Source organism: Epinephelus fuscoguttatus, linkage group LG9, assembly GCF_011397635.1.
Source record: "Epinephelus fuscoguttatus linkage group LG9, E.fuscoguttatus.final_Chr_v1".
NCBI classification, from domain to species: Eukaryota; Metazoa; Chordata; class Actinopteri; order Perciformes; family Serranidae; genus Epinephelus; species Epinephelus fuscoguttatus.
The window spans coordinates 3857096-3878531 of record NC_064760.1 but is presented as its reverse complement, the minus strand read 5'-3'; the positions used below and the strand labels follow the sequence as shown (position 1 = coordinate 3878531).

Below are 21436 nucleotides of genomic sequence, written 5' to 3'. Positions count from 1 at the left end.
GCAAAAGGAAGGAAAAAGGAGGAGGAAACAGCAGAGTGTTATTAGTTCGTTGATAGAGAGTAGTGAAAAGTTTTTTTAGTTCTAAAGTTTGTGAATGGACCACACTTACCACGCAACAGGAGAGAATGAACCCGAACTGTCATCTGCGAGGAAAAGAAGACGCAACTTCACTCCTTGTGATGCACTCTCTGTGGCGCTTTTTCTCCTGATGATATATCTCCCCAACGATGGTAGCACCGAATCCCATTCTGTGCACCCAAATGGGAGCAAAGGATTCAGCCTCTCTTCTCGCCCGCTCAGTATCCAAGTTCTTCATCTGTATGCTCCAGCTCAAACAGGTATGGCTCTGGATCTGTGTCCGCTACAAGAAACTCTTCAAAATCGCATTCAGAGTCGTCCATTGCAGCTACTATAGTCCGGAGATATTGCTAGGCTAAATAAACAGCTGAGCTCTGTTTACAGGCTACGCTGTCAGTCAGTGTGAGGGCTGGAGGTTGGTGGAGCAGAGAGGGGAGGGGGTACCCGCTAGGTACTGTAAATGAGTATGTGTGTATGAAGTGTGTGTGTTATACTAGAAGAGTCAGAGTTTGGGACGGAGTCTTTTACACCCTGGAGTGTTACCGGAGTTTTTGGAGTGCTCAAATAAACTGGCCTTTTCCCCAATGCTCCTCTGGTCTCCTGCTCGTGAGGGATTCATTACAATATCGTAACATGGCTTAGATTTCTAAATAAACATTCACCTCGTCACTAGATAGACCTACTCCTGAAAAACTCGTGTCTGCGCAAGGCTTTTTGTCCCTACAAGGCCACCGTCATTTACCCGACGGGAGGGGTGAGCGAGTGAGCCCTGCAATCTAGAATTTGACCACTGATGTCACTGTTTTCAACGGTTTTCAACCCATTTTACACAGTGGCCCTTTAAAGCAAAAATATCAAAGTCAACTGCAATATTATATAAAGCCAAAGATCTCCTAAATCAGCCATCACTAGAAGGAACAGTACAAGGTGTATAGTGATGGCTGATTTATGATATCTTTGACTTTATATAATATTGCAGTTGACTTTGATATTTTTTGCTTTAATGTAATTTATGTGTGGCTTCCAACATAATTTATGGGGACTTTAGATCATCTGTTCCCATCCAAACATGCATCTGGTTTTGAACTTTAAATGATTATTGTCAGATATTCTTTGTTCACTGGCTGTTTAGTTGATTTTATGCCGTTTAAGTTGTTATGCTAAAAACCAATAAATGCATAGTATGGCCTCATCTTTCTGCAAATAAAGACTACTTACAACGTAAACATTATTAGTTGTGTCTCGGTTATTTCCATCAATCATAAAGATCAATCTGATATTAACACTGTGAGAGATACAATAATAACTCATCTGAGACTTATTCCAATGGATGGAAATAAGATTTAAATAATTTCTAGAAAATCTGGAGCAGCTGACAGGTATCAAACTACAGGCCATTTAGTCTTCTACCTGTATTCAACAACAGTTTGGTTAAAGAGAAAAAAAACAGGCAAATCTGCAGTTAATTAAGTATTTCAGTCAGAATAAATATTTTCAGCCATTACAATTTGGTTTCCGTTGTAATTAAGGTTGTCAAGCAAAAAAAAAAAAATCCAATTAATTACATACTCTGTGATTAATTAATCTAAATACAACATACATCAACTTTTATTTTGAAAGTCTTTAAAAATGTTGAGTTCAAATGTATTTTGGCAGATGTGTCATAGTAAAGCTGCTGGATTTTGGACACAGTTGTCCCCCTGTCCACCACCCAAACTGGTCTAAAGTGAGTTTGTCAGTCACAGGTAGAATTACTCAGTTTGCCTCTGAACACCTGGTCAAGTGTAGCTTGACGAGGCTGGCTGCTAGCGCAAGTGTCAGAGACCATGCTAGCTTGGACCTCCAGGTTCCCTGCTAAATGCTTTGTGTTGAGGTGATATTTTTCCGATGGTACGAAAATTCTTTACTGCAGAAACTGCAGATGACAATGCTCCTATCAGCAGTTCCATCTGGGTGTTTTTTAAATGTAATTGTTCCATTCACATGGCCGAGCAGCGTCGTCTCATCTGCCTCCATCAGGTGACAAAGACACTGTGGCCTTCAATGACACACTGGGTCAAAGGGCATGTGTTATTTTTCTGAGATTAATTAATTAAAATTAATGTGTTATTTTGACAGTCCTAATCGTAATTATTCCACAGAGTGTTAAAGAAAAAATATGTTAAACACAGTGTTAACACAACTCCACAGTGGTTCAAACCTTATCTTTGTGACAGTGAACCAGTAAACAGTGTATCTAATATGGAGTTCAACAGGATTCTGCCCTTGGTCCTCTCCTCTTCAGAACATAAAGTGTAAAAATAATGGATGTGGACTCCATTTTGAAGCCTGGAGTTTAGCATTTTGGCTGTCATTTTCCGTAACTGCTTATCCTGTTGGGGATTGCAGGGGTGGGCTGGAGCCTATCCCATCTGACATTGGGCGAGAGGCGGAGTTCACCCTGGACAGGTCACCAGACTATCACAGGGCTGACACATAGAGACAGACAACCATTCACGCTCACATTCACACCTACGGACAATTTAGAGTCACTAATTAACCTGCATGTCTTTGGACTGTGGGAGGAAGCCGGAGCACCTGGAGGAAACCCACACTGACACAGGGAGAACATGCAAACTCTGCACAGTAGGGCTCCCCCACCGTGGGGTTTGCGACCAAGTTCCTCTTCCCCAACATTTCTGTCACCTGCCCACCTGTTTCTGCTTTCCCTCATCCAGTCTGCAGTATTAACATTTCCCTAGACAGCTGCTCGCCAGAATGTCTTTGTTGCCTCCTACCTGCCCCTTTCCTGCTTATCTTCAGATTCTCAGTTCCCTCCCATTTACCCTCATTTTATCATTAACTGTTCCTGTCTGCTCAGGTGTCTGCATCCACGTCCCATTGCTTATCACCTCACACTCACTTGTGTGACAGCGGTCAAAGTTCCTTCTTATAAGGAGCACGAGAAAGAGGAACAGGATCATCATGAGATAAGATATGGCATGTGATGGAGGGAGATTCATTAACTTTTGCTTTTACTTCCTTACTGTTTTTTTGAGAAAGAACAGGAAATGACAGAGACTGCGAGACTGCTTCAAGTATGTTTTCTTTTTGATTCGAAAGCCGGCTACCAGGGAAAAAGAATCCTCCGGGTGAGTTAACAGGGCCCTTATCTATGGTGGTTTGTTAATAGAAATGTATGATATCTGTTACTCAGGGCTGTTGTCAAGACTAACTCAACTGAGTCCAAGTTAAGTCCAAGACCAGGTCCAGTTGAGTCTGGGTCGAGACCATAATAGGCTTATCAATAGGCCTACTACTTATCAGTTTGTTTCTCTGTCAATACTCTTAGCTGGTCTTTTTAATTACTAAACAGTCATTTGAATATTATTTAAAAAAAGACTGAATTAAGAACAGAATTAGAGGTGAATATTTTAAAAATAACTCTGCAGCAACAGTAATGTTTACAACAGTCACTATATAAAGTCAGTGGTATCTCACTGGGAACAAATCTACATGTCAACAAATTTAATTTCCTGACATCACAACACTGAGGGAAGTTTAGAATGGATGAAGAATGCAGTTTGTCTTAGTGATCATCTTTCCCAAATGTTAAGGTTCATATCAAGCTAAGAGAAACAGTTAGACCACACATATACACAGACTGCATCGACTGTTTTGGCTCTTTGCTGTGATATATGTTTGTGACAGTGCAAAACGTGGTGATGATGGATGAGAAACTGCAGATGGAGTTTGAAATAAGGATTGAAATAAAACTTTTTTTTTTTTTATAGTGTTTACACGTTTATGTTTGTTGAACAAAAACAAAATTTAGTATTGGTAGGAGAAGCTCAGCCCTGACACAGAGGAGACCCTGCAGCATTATAATAAGGGCCTGTATCCATCTATGCATCCATCCATCCATCCATCCAAGCAAAGCATCCTAGAAGTCCCTCTCAGCAAAAACTTTCCAGCTCCTCCTGGAGGATCCTGAGTGGCTCTACTCCGAGCTCCCTCCAGATGTCTGAGCTCCTCCCCCTATCTCTAAGGCTGAGCCCAGCCACCCCACAGAGGAAACTCATATCGGCCGCTTGTATCCATGACCTCATTCTTTTGGTCACTACCCAAAGCTCCTGACCATAGGTGAGGGTTGGGAGAGAGATGGACCAGTAAATCCAAAGCTTTGTGGTCTCATAAAGGGCCTTAACATAACTACAACTGATCCCGAATCAGCAGCCAGGACTCGGACTTACATTTGTGTAGCACGTTGCTAGTCTTTCGACCACTCATATCATTTTTACACTCAGCGAGACTGGGCTCGAGCACTACAGCCTTGCTGTGTTTTAAGATTGCATAGACTCACCATTTCACGAGAACTGCCTGTCTACCTGGGTTGGGTCATCTGTGAATCCTTTCAACTGCAAAGGATCAGCATTTTGTAAAATTAAGAGAGTTTCAGAGATGAAAAGGAATCATAGGGGGCATAAGTAGGAAACCAGAAACCAAAGTAAAAACCATCAGACCTTCTTCTCTGGGGGCTGAAAACAGAGGGCTTCTCCAGAACCAGGGGCATAAATATAGACAGTGCAAGCAGTGTAGTTGCACTGGGGCCAGTCGTAACTACCTTACGCCACTGCTCAGAACACGTGTGTAGGGTTGGACCTGTAACGTGAGTGAAGATTGACCTTTGCTCAGGCCTCAAAGATGAGTCTGTCATTCCTGGAGGCTTCGATTACAGGGACACAAGCAACAGCAAGCCCTCTGAGACTGAGAACACAAGACATCTTAGGGGGAAGTAAAAGCCAGCAAGTGTTATATTATTATATGTTATCCATCCATCCATCCAGCAGGGTTCACCCTGGACAGGTCTCCAGACTATCACAGGGCTGACACATAGAGACAGACAACCATTCACACTCACATTCACACCTACGGACAATTTAGAGTCACCAGTTAACCTGCATGTCTTTGGACTGTGGGAGGAAGCTGGAGCACCTGGAGGAAACCCACGCTGACACAGGGAGAACATGCAAACTCTGCACAGTAGGACTCCCTTGTGGGATTGAACCAGGAACCCTCTTGCTGTGAGCTGAGAGTGCTAGTCACTGCACCACCGTGCCGCCCCCATTACATGTTATATCATTTAATAATGATACTGATGCATTCATGTGTAAGCAGCATTTTACTACTGTAGCTGGTCGAGATGGAGCCGATTTGATTTGATGCAGAACCGTAACTACTGATTATTTTCATTATCAATTAATCCGCTGATCATTTTCTCTATTAACTGATTGATTGTGTTTGGTTTGTAAAAAAAAATGTCCGCAATGATCTAAGTTATGATTTCCTGTTGATGCTGGGATCAATATTCAAATCAAGACTCAGGGTGCCTTCTGAATCTGATACTTTTTCTTTTTACCTTTAGTATGTACTACAGCTGTCCTTAAAAAGTATGTACTGTTGCATGTAGTCAGCACACAATCAGGACATAGTACTGTCTCATAATGTCTCATAACATTACGCCATGAATTTTGACCCTCTTGCTTTTAGATCCGTTACCTTGGAGATAAAACAAACGCCACTTATTGAGTCCGCCAGAGACAAAGATCAACGCCAAGAGCTTTGCTGTTGTTTCTTTGCGATGTGTGTAGTTTAACTTTAAAGTTTTAATGGCACAGATTGTAGATTCTAACATACTGTATTAGCGACAGTGAAATTACATCTGCAGTTCTGTGTCATTATTTTTATGGTTCTGTCTTGCTGTTGTTTGTAATAGTTATGACTATTTTGTTCACTTAAACAATCAATATTCCTATTATTGCTATCCGACTGGTCATCAGTTACTTGAATGCACTGTCATCTGTCATTGCGACTTCTCACAGCTATTCGTCAGACGTCAAACAGATGTCAATGAGCTGTCAAGCTGCTGTCTGTTTGCGGTTCAGTTGATGTGACATATCGTCTGCGGTGCAGAGGATTGTGGGTCAGAATAGCCAGAAAAGCATGTTGGCTTGCATACTGCAAAATGTAGATGTAGTAGAACATCCTGGTATTTTTGGCATGGTATTTGCATTTGACATTATGTGTTGGGACATACTCAATCTCCCTCAGACCTACTATATAGTGGCTTTGACAATAGCCCCTCAAAGCTTGAAATGTTTCCTGTAATCAGAATTCTGTGTTTGTCATGTGACTGACAGGAATAATAATAAATAATGTGTGATATCTCCCAGCAGGTTGTTGTGTTTGTGTGAAGGTGTGGACTCTGCTATGGATCAGTGTGAGGAACCAGAGGAGGGAGTCCGTCCCTCTAAAACCACTCTGTGTGGGGACCATGACAGCCGGACCAAAGCTCAGAGGTGAGATGAGGATCTCTAACTGTCCATGGCTCTTCTTCATGTCAGAGCTGAGCACTCGGATTACTCCACCATCATTACTCACACTTAAAGCTGTGTGTGTGTGTGTGTTGTTTTATAGCCCAGAGCAGACGCGCAGCCCAGACTCTACTGGATCTGAGTCAGAACCTGAACCTGAACCTGAACCTGAACCCAGCTGTTTGTCTGTGAAGAGTGACTGGTCAATGGAGCTTCCTCTTTTTTTTAGACAATCTGCTGATGTAAAGTAAGGATTAAAAATGGACAAAAAAGCCTTTGTGACAAAAACATACTAGTTGTCTGTGTTACAAGATTGGACATGTTTTTCATCAGCGTTTCTCCTACATGCACATTTTTGTGTGCTGTTTTATGACAGGATCCATCAGAGACCAGCCTCTCCTGGACCTGAACCCAGCCATGTGTCTGTGAAGAGTGACGGGTCAATGGAGCCTCCTCTTTTTTTTAGACAACGTGCTGATGGAGGGTAAGAATTGTGGACCGGTAAAGAGGCATTTGAGATAACGTTAGTTGTTGTCTGTGTTACAAGATTAAACGTATGTCACATATCAGTTTTTCGCCAAAATGCATATTTATCTGAGCTGATTTTGTTACAGGAACCATCAGAGACCAGCCTCTCCTGGACCTGAACCCAGCCATGTGTCTGTGAAGAGTGACCTGTCAATGGAGCCTCCTCTTTTTTTTAGACGTGTTGTTGGAGGGTAAGAATTTAAAACTGACAGCAAGGCATTTGAGATAAAAGTTAGATGTCTGTTTTAAAAGATTGAGCATGTGTATTTTTCATTAGTTTTTTCCAACATGCACATTTTTATCTGAGCTGCAGCTAGATAAAATTAATGATTCAATATTGATATATTATCTGATTTCTAATTTTTATACTTGTCATATTCATACTGGTTTAAATAAACAGCTTGATTGTATTCCCCATCTTTACTGAGCAACAGTTATGTGTAAAAGTAACTAAAGACCTGTTCCAAATATAGGCCTGTTGATTTCAGTGATTTAAGCAAATAATAGCCTGGGCTATTAAAAGGTTTTATAGTATTAGACAACATGCTGATGTAAAGTAAGAATTTAAAACTGACACTAAGTTAATTGACCTATGGCTAAACCACACCCCCCTCCACTCACTCAGACAAACTATCAACATTCAGTGACCGGCGCTATGGCAGGTGTCACAGTACACAGCATTTCGCAGGAGGCAACTGATGATTTTTGGAGACATAACAATCAGATGTCAGTAGCCATGTTTCCATCAGCCTGTTTAGATGCGCATCTAGAAGTATTGCATTGGAAAATTATGATGGAAACGCCAAAATTCAAATTAAAATCCCCTGATTCGCACAAACTAAAATACACTCACTTTAGCCAGGTTTTGGTTGATTCGAAAAAATGTTGATTCGCAAAATGGGGGATGGAAACAGTTATGTTCGAATTAAGTCTGACGTAGCGCACTTCTCTCCATGGTGATATCCACACTCCGGGTCGGGAAGGCGGTAATGCATTTACAAGCTGGTTGCCAACTGCCAGAAAACGTAGAAGAAGAAGAATGCGAGACTTGTTTTGTTTCCGGTTCTGCGGAAAACTCGCGCGAGTTCATAGATTGCACCAAAGTCCGTACATTTAATGGAAACACACAGGATTCGTATTTCTTTTAATGCACATTTCCCAATGATTTGAATCACTTTTGGATGGAAACATAGCTATTGAGAAGTAACCAAAAGGGCCTAAACTACGCACTGGAGGGATATATTCATCATTTTATTGTTGAGAAGGTCGATGAAAAGCTTAAATTACAAGCCAACATTTACAGGTCACAGTGTACGCTTGTGAACCGCATCTGGTTGCCGTCACCATCAAAGACAACAAGTTAAAGTGCCACTGAAGTTAAGGTTTTTGGCTCAGAATATGAGAAAAGGATAACGGCCTTTTTACCATCTTTACCAAGAGTGTCTCTCCGTTAGTTTGGTGCTACAGTATTTACACTGAATCATTCAGCATAACGTTTGCCAACCTTTGTTATCTCTGCCATTACAGATAAGTTAATGAAGCTAAGCTCCAGAAGTTAACGTTAGCTTAACTAGAGCCCTTTGGACAACAGCTAACAATGATGTACCATCACCAAAGTACAAAACTAGAACAAAATAGGCTAATGAACTCCCAGCAAACAAGGTGACATGATGAACAACGCAGCTAGGAGCTAACGTTAGGCTAACTTTAGCTAACGTTAGCTAGAGATGTTAAAGATAACTTTATATTTCTTTCCAGCAAAGTGACAATATGTTGCCTCAAACACAATGTTGACTTACCTTAGAACAGATGTAGATATCATTGTTAATCTTATTCACGTTGAGTTGATGTTGTGGTCTAACGTTACCACACAACTTTATCCAAAGGAGACACTTTTCTCGCTTGAGATGTGGTTTAAAGTGTAAAAATACACCTGGTCGCCCAGCCTCTCAGGATACCTTGTGTCAGAGTTGCATGTACCCCATGCACACCGTTTGACCATTTTTAAACTCCAAATCTCAGAAAAAGCTCATAAAACCCAACAAACTGACTTTCTGTAATGCATTTCAATGGACGTCCAGGCAGAGAATGTCCCAGTGTATGGGAATGGCTATACGCACTGTGATTGGCTCATCGCGTTTGAGGGTGGGGCTTAGCCATAGGTCAATTGTTGTTCATGTTAAAAGACTGAACTTTTTCCTCATAAGTTTCTCTCGAACAAACACGCTCGAGAAGCTCTATTGGTTTGTTGTATCTTTATTTCATCTGGGAGCTGCCCAGTGCAGCCAGTCTGATACAAGCAGACACTGAGCAGCTCCACTGGAGCAGCTGGAGAGGACTTGTTGCAGGGCAATTCAGCAGTGTACAGTGAGGCAAGGAGAGCTATATGGAGGGGCTGGTGAGACCGGTTGGGTCTAACTTAAGATTTTTATCAAGATTGCCCAATATGATTATTATATTTTATTTATGTCTTATTGCTAGTTGCCACTCTGCATTTCTGCACGCATCAAAAGTAGCTATAATCACTATTGTTTAGCTGTTCTTTGTTGCTTGCTTGCATGGTTTCATGTACTGAATAGTGGATACTGTTGATTTATCACTGTGGTAATTATTGCTGTTTCCTGTTGCTCAGGTTTCAAAACATCACACCAAAGATGAAGGTTAACCAGATTGCTGAGGCCCTGATCACAAATAAAGTGTTTTAGCAGCTGGAGGCACCTTTCTGTAATTGTGAGAGTGAAGCTTTTTTTTCTTGCTGTTTTTGTGTTGGGACGTGCCTCGCATTTCTGCACGCTAAATGCTTGAATGAATGCTTGGCGTATTTGCTGGCGCACTCTGAACTCCTCGAGTTGAAAAAACTCAACTCAAAGCAAAAAAAAAAAAAAAAACGCCCCACGCCATCTCTTTTTTTGTCATCTTTTTTCCCATTGTCCAATCACATGATCTGAGAGGCGGGCCTTCTTTGGTGGTCATGACAACAAGTTTACGTTTGGTAAACAATGGAGGAGAAACTGGTGGTAGAAGTTGTTGGAAAGCAGGTTGTGCTGCCCCTGAGTCATCCTAAAATATGCCTGGAAATGTCCATCGTGGAGAAGCTCCTGGACCAACTGGTGGTACTCCCCATGATCCAGCCTCTTTTTTAGGGTCTCATGTACCCACACAGATCTCTGTGTATCTGCTGACAGCCTCTCACCCTCAACCAGAGCTACAGTACCCTCTGACTCAACATGTCAGCAGCTACACACTGATTACTGTCAAATAAATAAAATGAATAAATAAACAGCACATCAGGCCTATTGAATTAGCGACCCTTGGGCCACATGCGGCCCAGAAGCAACCTCTGATTTGTCCAGGCAGGGATTGGTACGGGGACCCGGTACTAGATGGCCCTTGGTAAAATTAATCAAGACCGTAATAATAATAAGCTCTGCTGTAATTGGCTCTTATCATTTTTTTTTAAGTTTTGGTTTTATGTATCATCATGAAGCAGCCTCTCTTCTGCTCTCTGCATGTCAGGGCTGACCTCCCCCTCACAGCACGCACACACTCAGACACACAGACACAACAGGGTGAAGTCAGACAATAGCATAACCCGCGTGCACCTTGCGTTTTTTTTACCTGCAAAACGCTCTCTGTGTGTTCGGGGCCTAACACTGGCTCATTCACGGTAATGCTGCTTAATGTGTGTTGTCCTAATGAATTAATGCCCTAAATGACATGAAAGAAAACTGAGCTGTCAGCTACAACCAGCCATAGAGTGAGCTCTTGATTCTCAGCGGGATCAGCAGGATAAGTGTACCTTTACCATCACAGGGAGTTATCAGCATTACATGCAAATATCACTTCATGGACCTTTGTCTTGTATCTCTGTGTGGAAACACATAATGTGAGCTAATTCTATGTGATTCCTCCTCAGAGTGGACGAGGAAAGCTCAGACGTTCCCAGTGGTCAGTGTGCCGAACATGAGCCACACCTGGACTCCATATTTATGGTCTGTACATGTACTACAACTGCTTTTACATCTGTTCTGTTCACAATCATCTCTGTGCTGCACTTTTCAGATGAGTGGATTGTCAGTCTGTAAATTAAAGATGTAATATGGTATGGTATGGTTCGACCATTTTAATTTGATTGTTTCATTCATTTAATATTACAACCAAATCAACAGAAAATTTGTTGGTATTGTATGTCTCTGCAAACCACAGATGTGTTACATTCCATTATTCTGTAGTAAATGCGTTGAAACTTTGTGTTTCAGCAAAGCTGTGGTTAACGTGAGGTTTAGGCACAGAAACCACTTGGTTATGGTTTAGGTAAATCATAATGTAGTTCTTGGGGCACAATCCCCACTAAACTGCAGCAATGTCTTGTTAAAAAAACGAATGTTGTTCATGCCACTATCCTGACATGAAATGCAACGGTTTCTCGATGTAAAACACCTTCTCTTTGTGCCACTATCCCCCGCTGGGAAAACAGTGATGGGTCACTACAAAACATTATTTAATGACAAAAATCCATTTGAAAGACAGCAGCAGGTTGCTACAAAACGCCCACGTTTGGTGTCTAAAAATCCACTGGAAATTCAGCAAGGGGTCGCTACAAAAAACCCAGGTTTAGTGCCAAAAAAGCAGCTGGAAATTCAGTGACGGGGTGCTACATAACACCCACTGTAAGTGCCTAAAAAGCAGCTGGAAGTTCAGTCAAGGCTCTCTTTAAATACTCACTGTTGGTGCCTAAAGAGCAGCTGGAAATACAACAACAGTTTACCACAAAATGCTTATGTTTGGTGGCTAAAAAGCTGCTGAAAATTCAGTAACAACTATAAACCACCCAAGTTCGGTGTCCAAAAAGATGCTGGAAATTTAGCAATGACTCCAAAATCACAAACGTTTTGTTGCAGCTCTGCAGCTTGGCTGGCATCTCGCCGAGATGTCACGTCAGGCAGCATTCCCTCCATCTCCTGATGACAGCTCATAAGTCAGCTCATATACTACATCACTTTAGAAACATTAAAATATTACATATGAAATATGCAAATATAATGTATTTGTGGTTTGCAGAAAGGTAATATGTCAACATTTTCTACTGGTGACTGGACTGAATATTCTGTTCCAGGTGCTGGAGGAGAACATTGTCACTTATGTGAAAACTGAGCTGAAGAAAATCCAGAGGGCTCTGAGTTCAGATCATCCGGAATGCTCAGAGAGTCAGGAGGAAGAGGAGGTGTTGGACAGTAAGGCTGAAGCACTGAGGAGGAGCAGCAGAAAGGCATTTCTGAAGATAACACTAGACTTCCTCAGGAGAATGAAACAGGAGGAGCTTGCTGACTGTCTGTTGAGCAGTAAGAGGATTTCTCTGAAGATTTAACATGTTGGATAAATGGGACATTTACTACAGTCTCAAGAGAATAGTCAGTGTGCATAGGCCGGTTTGAACAGGTGGGTTTTGAGATTGGATTTGAAGGATGTTATGCTGTCAGATGTGTGGTGGTAGGGAGTTCCAGAGCCTGGGGCAGTGCAGCTGAAAGTCGTGGCACCCATGGTGCTGAGGCGTGAGGTGGGGATGGTCAGGAGACCAGCAGAGGAAGAGCGCAGGGAGCGGGAGGGGGTGTACTCCTGGAGGAGGCCAGAGAGGTGAGTGGGGGCTAGGTTGTGGAGGGCTTTGAAAGTGAGCAAAAGGTTTTTGTAATCAATCCGGTACTGAACAGGGAGTCAGTGTAGTTGGATGAGAATGGGGGTGATGTGGTTGGATGATTTGGTGATGATCCGGGCAGCCAAATTTTTTAATGATTCGAAGCCTATTGATGAGTTTGGTGGGAAGGCCAGAGTACTGCATTATAATAGTCAATACAAGATGTCAAAGGCATGGACCAGGACTTTAGTGCTGGACTGGGACAGTGATGGGCAGAGTCTGGAAATGTTGCGGAGGTGGAGGAATGCGGCCTGGGTAATATTTTTTAAGTGTGGTTCAAATGAAAGAGTGCTCTCCAGAGTGACACCGAGGCTCTTGACGTGGCTGGAGAAGGGGACAGGGAAGTTATCAATGATGATGTGAGGGACATGGGTGCTTTGGTTTTTGGGCCAGGGTGTTTTTTGAACTGATGAGCAGGGCCTCGGTTTTGCTTCCATTGAGCCTCAGGAAGTTCCTGCTCATCCAACTCCTGATGTCCTGAAGGCAGGTGGTGAGGGAGGTGGGAGGAAGGGCAGTGGAGGGTTTGGTGGAGATATAGACCTGTGAGTCGTATGCATAGTAGTGGAAATGAACACCATGATGACGGAGGATTGTGCCCAGGGGAATGAGGTAGATGATGAATAAAAGTGGACCCAATACTGACCCCTGGGGGACACCCAGTGAAACAACAGAGCACCTTGACCTGTGGTTCCTCATCTGGACAAACTGTTGTCTGTCATGCAGTCTCTTAGTATGGAGTCAGGCTTACACAAGCCTCCAGAACAGCTTTAATGCTCCCTGCCAAATCTGTGGAATTCTACTGGAGAGATGAACACAATTTCTCCAAAGATATTCCCTCATTTATACACCAACCAGCCACAACATTAAAACCACTGACAGATAAGTGAATAACATTGATCCTCTTTGTAGGATTCAATGTTCTGCTGAGAAACCTTGGGTCCTGGCATTCATGACGATGCCACTTGGCATGTCTAACCCACCAAAACACTGTTGTAGATCAAGTACACCACTGTCAAGGCAGTGGCACTCCCCGATGGCAATAGCCCCCTCAGCAGAAAGTGCACCACTCTGCATGACAAAACTGCTCAGGAATGGCTGGATGGATGCAACAAAGAGCTCAAGGCTCAACGTGGCCCCTGTTCCCCAGATTCCACTGCCAGTGGGAAGTGCCATTACCGTGAGGAGGTTTCTTTGCTCTGCAACAGCGTTTGGGTACATGGTAAATGTCAAGTGGCATCCCCATGAATGCCAGGACCCAAGGTTTCCCAGCAGGACATTGCACTGTAACGAGATGATCAATGTTATTCAGTTAACCTGTCAGTGGAGACGTCAAGATAGATTTGACTACAGCAGATAGAAAGAAACACAAACAAAGCTTGAAATAACAATAGGACAAAATACATCAGAGACAATCACAGACATCACTAAATAGATTTGAAGATATATTTTATATGTATATTATATTTCTTCAAATTGTCCCCCATCTGTTTAATCATATACTCATTCTTTTTGTGGAATGAAATGTTGAAATATATAATTTATAAATTGTTCATTGAACTTATTTGTTGTGTGTTCATGCAGGATATGCTGTTGCAGTTTGTCAACATAAACTTAAATCTAACCTGAAAAAGAAGTTCCGGTGTGTGTTTGAGGGGATCGCTAAGGCAGGAAACCCAACGCTTCTGAATCAGATCTACACAGAGCTCTACATCACAGAGGGAGGGGCTGCAGAGGTCAATGATGAACATGAGGTCAGACAGATTGAAACAGCATCCAGGAAACCAGACAGACCAGAAACAACAATCAGACAACAAGATATCTTTAAACCTTCACCTGGAAGAGATGAACCAATCAGAACAGTGATGACAAAGGGAGTGGCTGGCATTGGGAAAACAGTCTTAACACAGAAGTTCACTCTGGACTGGGCTGAAGACAAAGCCAACCAGGACATACTGTTCACATTTCCATTCACTTTCAGAGAGCTGAATGTGCTGAAAGAGAAAAAGTACAGCTTGGTGGAACTTGTGCATCACTTCTTCACTGAAACCAAAGAAGCAGGAATCTGCAGGTTTGAAGAGTTCCAGGTTGTGTTCATCTTTGATGGTCTGGATGAGTGTCGACTTCCTCTGGACTTCTACAACAATGAGATCCTGACTGATGTTACAGAGTCCACCTCAGTGGATGTGCTGCTGACAAACCTCATCAGGGGGAAACTGCTTCCCTCTGCTCGTCTCTGGATAACCACACGGCCTGCAGCAGCCAATCAAATCCCTCCTCAGTGTGTTGACATGGTGACAGAGGTCAGAGGGTTCACTGACCCACAGAAGGAAGAGTACTTCAGGAAGAGATTCAGAGATGAGGAACAGGCCAGCAGAATCATCTCCCACATCAAGACATCACGAAGCCTCCACATCATGTGCCACATCCCAGTCTTCTGCTGGATCACTGCTACAGTTCTGGAGGATGTGATGAAGAGCAGAAAGAGAGGAGAGCTGCCCAAGACCCTGAGTGAGATGTACATCTACTACTTGGTGGTTCAGTCTAAACTGAAGAAGATCAAGTACGATGGAGGATCTGAGACAGATCCACACTGGAGTCCAGACAGCAGGAAGATGATTGAGTCTCTGGGAAAACTGGCTTTTGATCAGCTGCAGAAAGGCAACCTGATCTTCTATGAATCAGACCTGACAGAGTGTGACATTGATATCAGAGCAGCCTCAGTGTACTCAGGAGTGTTCACACAGATCTTTAAAGAGGAGAGAGGACTGTACCAGGACAAGGTGTTCTGCTTTGTCCATTTGAGCGTTCAGGAGTTTCTGGCTGCTCTTCATGTCCATCTGACCTTCATCAACTCTGGAGTCAATCTTATGGCTGAAGAACAAACAACCCCCCAGAAGTCTGAAACAAGACAAGATGAATCTGCAGAGACACAGTTCTACCAAAGTGCTGTGGACAAGGCCTTAGAGAGTCCAAATGGACACCTGGACTTGTTTCTCCGTTTCCTTCTGGGTCTTTCACTGCAGACCAATCAGACTTTACTACAAGGCCTGCTGAGACTTAAAGTAAGTAGCTCACAGACCAGTCAGGAAACAGTCCACTACATCAAGAAGAAGTTTGAGGGAAGTCTTTCTGCAGAAAAAAGCATCAATCTGTTCCACTGTCTGAATGAACTGAATGATTGTTCTCTGGTGAAGCAGATCCAACAGTACCTGAGATCAGGAAGTCTTTCCACAGATGATCTCTCTCCTGCTCAATGGTCAGCTCTTGTCTTTATCTTACTGTCATCAGAGGAAGATCTGGATGTGTTTGACCTGAAGAAATACTCAGCTTCAGAGGAGGCTCTGCTGAGCCTGCTGCCTGTGGTCAAAGCCTCCAACACAGCTCTGTAAGTAAAAAGGTAGAGGGCTATTTACACTTCTAATTACGCTGTCTTTACAAGAGGGTAGATTTCGAGAGGAAGATTGATAACTTCTTTCATTATTCACTAATTGTCTTTTTAGACTGAGTGGCTGTAACCTCTCAGAGAGAAGTTGTGAAGCTCTGTCCACGGTTCTCAGCTCCCAGTCCTCTAGTCTGAGAAAGTTGGACCTGAGTGACAACAACCTGCAGGACTCAGGGGTGAAGATGCTGTCTGCTGGACTGAAGAGTCCACACTGTACACTGGAAACTCTCAGGTGACCCTTTGAATAGCTTTCCATGAAAACATTCTCATTCTAATTTCTTCTGCCTCTGCCTTTGAAGCTTGAAATGCCAGAGAAATTTTAAGAGTCAGAACCTGAGTCATGAACTGTGTAACTGTGCAGATCTAGACACATCCAGCCGGTTGTCCAACAAACATTTTTCTGTAAACTCATATAGTTTCTTTTTAATTTTAGAGCAGTTACTCTGCTGGTCTGAGGGTGATTTTGGTAAATACGTACTCATCATGCTGATATAACAGTGCACTCCAGCTCTTATGTGGTTAACCGTCATTTATTTCTTATTTTCAAACAATCCTTTGGAGGATTATTGCAGCTGAATGAGGGAACAGGAGTGGTTGAAAATAGTTTTTATATTTATTTTCACAACATACTACTCTTATGTGCCACACTGGTTTGGATTCCTGCGCTGTAGATGACTGTGAGCATCTGAAGTGGTGTAATTTACCTTTGTGATGTGCTGAAGGTTTGATATTCGTCCAAACTAGTGAGAGTCTGTAACGTGCAACTCTATCTAATCAGCTCCATCCATTATCTTCCACCTATCTAGGACCTGTTGCAGAGGTAGTAGGCTAAGCAAGGCATTCCAAACTTCACTTTCCCCAGCAACATTTTCCAGCTTCTCCATTCTCGAGCGTTTCCAGATCAGATGAGATATAACACCCTCCAGTGTGTTCACTGGGTTTGCCTAAGGGCTCCTTATAGTGGGATGTGCCAGGAAAGCCTTTAACGGGAGGTGCCCAGAAAGCATACTGACCAGATGCCCGAACCCCCTCAACTGGCCCCTTTTGATGCTGATTCAAAAGGGGAGCAGCAGCTGTAGTCCAAGCTCCTTCTGGATGTCTTAGCCCCTTACCCTATCTGTAAAGCTGAGACCAGCTACTACAGAGGAAACTCATTTTGGCTGCATGTATCCATGAACTCATGCTTTCGGTCACTACCCAAAGCTCATGACCACAGGCTAGAAGGGCTAGAGGAAGGCTAGAAGGCAATCCACCATTTTCTGGCAGAGAGCCATGATCTCAGTCTTGGAGGTGCTGACTTTCATCCTGACTGCTTCACACTCTTCTGCAAATGCGTGTTGGAGATCACGGTCTGATGAAGCCATCAGAACCACATAATCTGCAAAGAACAGGACACAATTTGGAGGTCCCTCAACTGCACACTGTCCTCCATTCCTCAAGATCCTGTCCATGAATACCACAAACAGAATCAGCGACAAGGGATGACCCCCATTGAAAACCTGTTTGAGTTTGTGCCAAGCATACAGACACAGCTCTCACTTTGGTTATACAAGGACTGGATGGCTCAGAGCAACAGTCCTGGTACCCCACACTCCTGCAGTGCCCCCCACAGGACTCCCTGAGGGGACACTGTTGTAAACCTTCTTCAAGTCCGCAAAGCACATAAAGACTGGATGGGGAAATTACCATGACCCCTCTAGCAGCTCTGCAAGGATTAAGAGCTGGTCCATTTTAATGGCCAGGACACAAATCATATTTTCACTTTTGAAACTGAAGGTTGGCGGTTGTTTAGAGCTTCCTTCCTGCAGGGTTATTTCCAGATACATAATTGGAGTTTACCCTTTAGTCCCATTTAAAAAAGAAAAAAAGAAAAAGAAAAATGGGAACCACTACCTCAGTCTGCCATTCCACAGGCACTGTCCCCACCCCTGTCACAACACTGAAGAGGCGTGTCAGCAAATACAGCCCAACAATGTCCAGACCTTAAGCATTTTAGGGTGTATGGCATTCACGCCTGGCACCTTGTCATTGAGGAACATTATGCCTAACTCTGAGACATCTGCCAAGGATATGGATAAGACTCTCCTTCAGTCTTTAAACTCTGCCTCCTGCACAGAGGATGTGTTGGTCGGTTTCAGGAGTTCCTCAGAGAGCTCTTTCCAGCGTTGAACAATATTCCCAATCTGGGTCAGCAGTTCTCGTCCCCTGCTGGACACAGTCTTAGCCAAGCCCTGTTTTTCCCTCCAGAGTTGTCTAATACTTTGCCAGAATTTCCTTGAGGTCAAGTCCTTCTTCATAGCCTCCCTGAAATCTTTCACACTTGGGTTTTGCTTTTGCAATCGTTGTAGCTGCAGCCCTTCTAGCCACCCAGTAAGTTTCTGCTGCTTCAAGAGACCCCTTGTCCAACTAAGCCCAAAAGGCCTGGAAAACATGAGGTTGGGCACTGGGCACTACTCTTGTGCCTACTCAGTGCTAACTTTCAGGGGCGTGGAGGCAGGTTGTGTCTGAGGTTGCCAAGCAACCTTAAAAAGCACCATATCACAGCCTACTTACCAGAAATCCTGAGTGCAGAGTTGATCTTCTTCCAGGCACTGTTTATGTATAGGCTTGTTGTTCGTGGGACAGATGTTAAGCTCTGACAGCTCTGCACTAAAATGCTCCTTAAATGCTTCTACATATTCATCAGACTGACATTTATGGATAAAGGAAAAGATGTCTGTCAGCTGTGATTGGTTGGTCCTTATCACATGTCATGCAGTGCATGCTGCTGCACTTTAAAAGTTGAACTCAGTTTATCTCAGGGTGCAGCCGTCACGCCCTGAAAAATAGGAGCTCGGGAAAGCATTTTTACCGCTGTGGCATCACTGTGGTGTTTTGAGCATGCTTACTGCATGTCTACATTTAAAACAATTCATTTTAGGGCACAAAAATGCAGCATAGCCCCATAGGTTACCATCACAACAGGCACCAACGACCTTCCGACCACAACTCCGAGCGGCAGCCTCCACAGTGGAGGTTTTGAACATGACCCACTCAGATTTTATGTATCCAACCATAATAAAAACCTTACAGTTGTAGGTCATTTGAATTATGAGGTAGTGGAAGTATTAGATTCAAAGATTTTATATTGGTGATGACACTAATAGATACAGTACCTTTTAGCCCTTAGACTACCGTCAGATGATGCAACGTGTGTTGTTTTGTGTATCTGTAGGCTGTCAGACTGTCTGATCACAGAGGAAGGCTGTGTTTCTCTGGCCTCAGCTTTAAAGTCCAACCCCTCCCATCTGAGAGGGCTGGACCTGAGCTACAATCATCCAGGAGACTCAGGAGTCAAGCTGTTGTCTGCTGGACGGGAGGATCCACAATGGAGACTGGAAACGATCAGGTATGAAGAGGCCTGCGGCAGCCAAAGACAATTAGTTTGATAGAGGAGGTAGAAACGTATTCCCTGTAACACTGTCAGGAAATAAGATCAGAGGGAGAGCAGTAGAGTTGAGAAGATGGATTGTTTGCACTCAACCTAAGTAGGATGTAACTTGCTATTACATTTGGAAATTTGGACGACAGTCAGGTTTAGCCTTCATGGCTCCATCTCACTTTGTTAACATGACAACACCCAGTTTAGCCGGGGCTTCTTAGTTTACTAAGGTTGATTGATTTGTTAATCAACCCGTCATTCTAACAGAGTGACTCAACCACTTCACTTTGGTGAATTTTGCTTGCTGGCCAGTTTGATAGCTAACAGTCCAGTCCCATGCATCGGCTTGTTGAGATGCTGTCCATGTTATTTTTATGTAAATATGTATGGCACCTAGGCCATATAACAGCAGGGAAAACCCCAAATATCTCTGGTAGGGCTAACATACAGTACATTTACAGCAAGATTACTTTCGAGAAGCTACAGGCTAGGCTTGTGTCTGCTTCTTACATAACCGCAATCAAAACTTGGATACTCTTTGCAGTGACCTAGCCTGACCTCAAACATTGTTTTGTGGCTAATTTGATTGGTAGAAGTTGACGAAGTAATAGGTTCAGGAAGAGTCTGTCAGCCTTGACGTGCGTTTGTGTGTACCACAGCAGGGACAGCTTATAAGCATTCATTCTATATAGGCAACCAGTGTTGATTTAGTTTACCAAAACTATGATGAAAATTAATCATCAATGACTTTTGTTCCATGATGAAAACAAGATGATGATGACCTAAAAATATATCTTGATAATAAAATCTATGGTCTAAGACAAAATCTATGTTTCATTTTCGTTGAGATGAGATGTGATGAAAATGTTTGTGGTGGACAATCGGACATTGAAAGCAGAGATCAGCCGTGCTTGCAATTATCTTCAAATGCTGCATGAGTGACAGGCTGGTAAACTCCAGTAAGTAGTCTGCACCAGGATGTTATAGTAGCCCGCAGGAACATTTAGAGCGGAGCTTTAATTCAGCAGTAAATAATCAGCCGTGTGTGTCTGACTGTGGATGGTGGAGCTGCTGAATGGATTTGTGGAGTTTGTTAGTTGCAGCGGTGGCTGTTAGCAGCTAGCTCCGCTCGCAGCCTTCACAGCTTCACCCCGCAGGACTCCACTCAGTCCGGACTGGAGAAGGTTTGTGGGTTGATGGTGTTTGACAGGCAGGTAGGAGGCTCAGTTATCTGTGAGTGTAGCTGTGTTGTCAGTTAACAGTCTGAACTCAGATCAGTTTTCTCTGACAGAGATGAAAGTTTAGTTTGAATCACCAACTCTGTGAGAGGACACCAGTTTAAACCTCCAGACTAACATGTTGCACATGAAGACACAAGTTATGTTTCTGCTTCTTAACAGTCACATGGATAAGTCAGAGTTTAAAATGAACCTGGGGACAAATCCTAGTTGGCTCACATTAGTTATTTGTTGAGAGCATAAATAGAGAGATGTTGAGCTTTTCAAATGATGATCATTAAGTGTGTGCTTGTAAATTAGCCCTTAAACCTGTCAAACACTGCTGGAGACATGACAGTTTGGAAGTGTGCAGAAATTATTTGTAGATGTAGGGAAAAAAAATGTCTAAATTAAATTTTTATACAACCTGTCACATTGATTCTAATTTCTGATACATGAGTTAACCCTCACTGGATTAGTTTGAAGATAAAAAAAAAAAAAGCAAAAAACATAATGACTAAAATGTTTTGAGTTTTCATTAACTAAAAGTCTGAAGAATAAAAATGACTAAAATGTGACTAAAAGTATTTTTGTCTCAAGACTTAGACTAAATCTAAAATAGCTGCCAAAATGAACACTTTATGCAACCCTCCAATGCAACAATGGTAAAACTGTTGCCCTTCAGAACATCCTTCATCTTTTCTG

The 21436-nt window shown here is 42.9% G+C and overlaps 2 protein-coding genes across 3 annotated transcripts in view; both read left to right on the top strand.

Moving 5' to 3' along the window:
- The window catches only part of LOC125894791 (protein NLRC3-like), a 38310-nt gene that overhangs the window by 12270 nt on the left and 4604 nt on the right, over positions 1–21436 (top strand). Inside the window, exons 2-10 of one of the 2 annotated variants that reach the window (XM_049586412.1) lie at positions 6294–6416; positions 6535–6678; positions 6808–6915; positions 7046–7150; positions 10876–10951; positions 12076–12301; positions 14233–16036; positions 16152–16325; positions 19308–19481. In XM_049586412.1, coding sequence (XP_049442369.1) covers positions 6328–6416; positions 6535–6678; positions 6808–6915; positions 7046–7150; positions 10876–10951; positions 12076–12301; positions 14233–16036; positions 16152–16325; positions 19308–19481 — 2900 coding nt within the window. In that variant the 5' untranslated portion in view covers positions 6294–6327. Of the gene's footprint in view, positions 1–6293; positions 6417–6534; positions 6679–6807; positions 6916–7045; positions 7151–9647; positions 9690–10875; positions 10952–12075; positions 12302–14232; positions 16037–16151; positions 16326–19307; positions 19482–21436 lie in introns of those variants that run through there. The other variant, XM_049586413.1, reaches the window with a different exon arrangement.
- LOC125894790 (NLR family CARD domain-containing protein 3-like) overlaps positions 1–21436 on the top strand; it is a 33976-nt gene that overhangs the window by 12252 nt on the left and 288 nt on the right. The window lies entirely within an intron of this gene.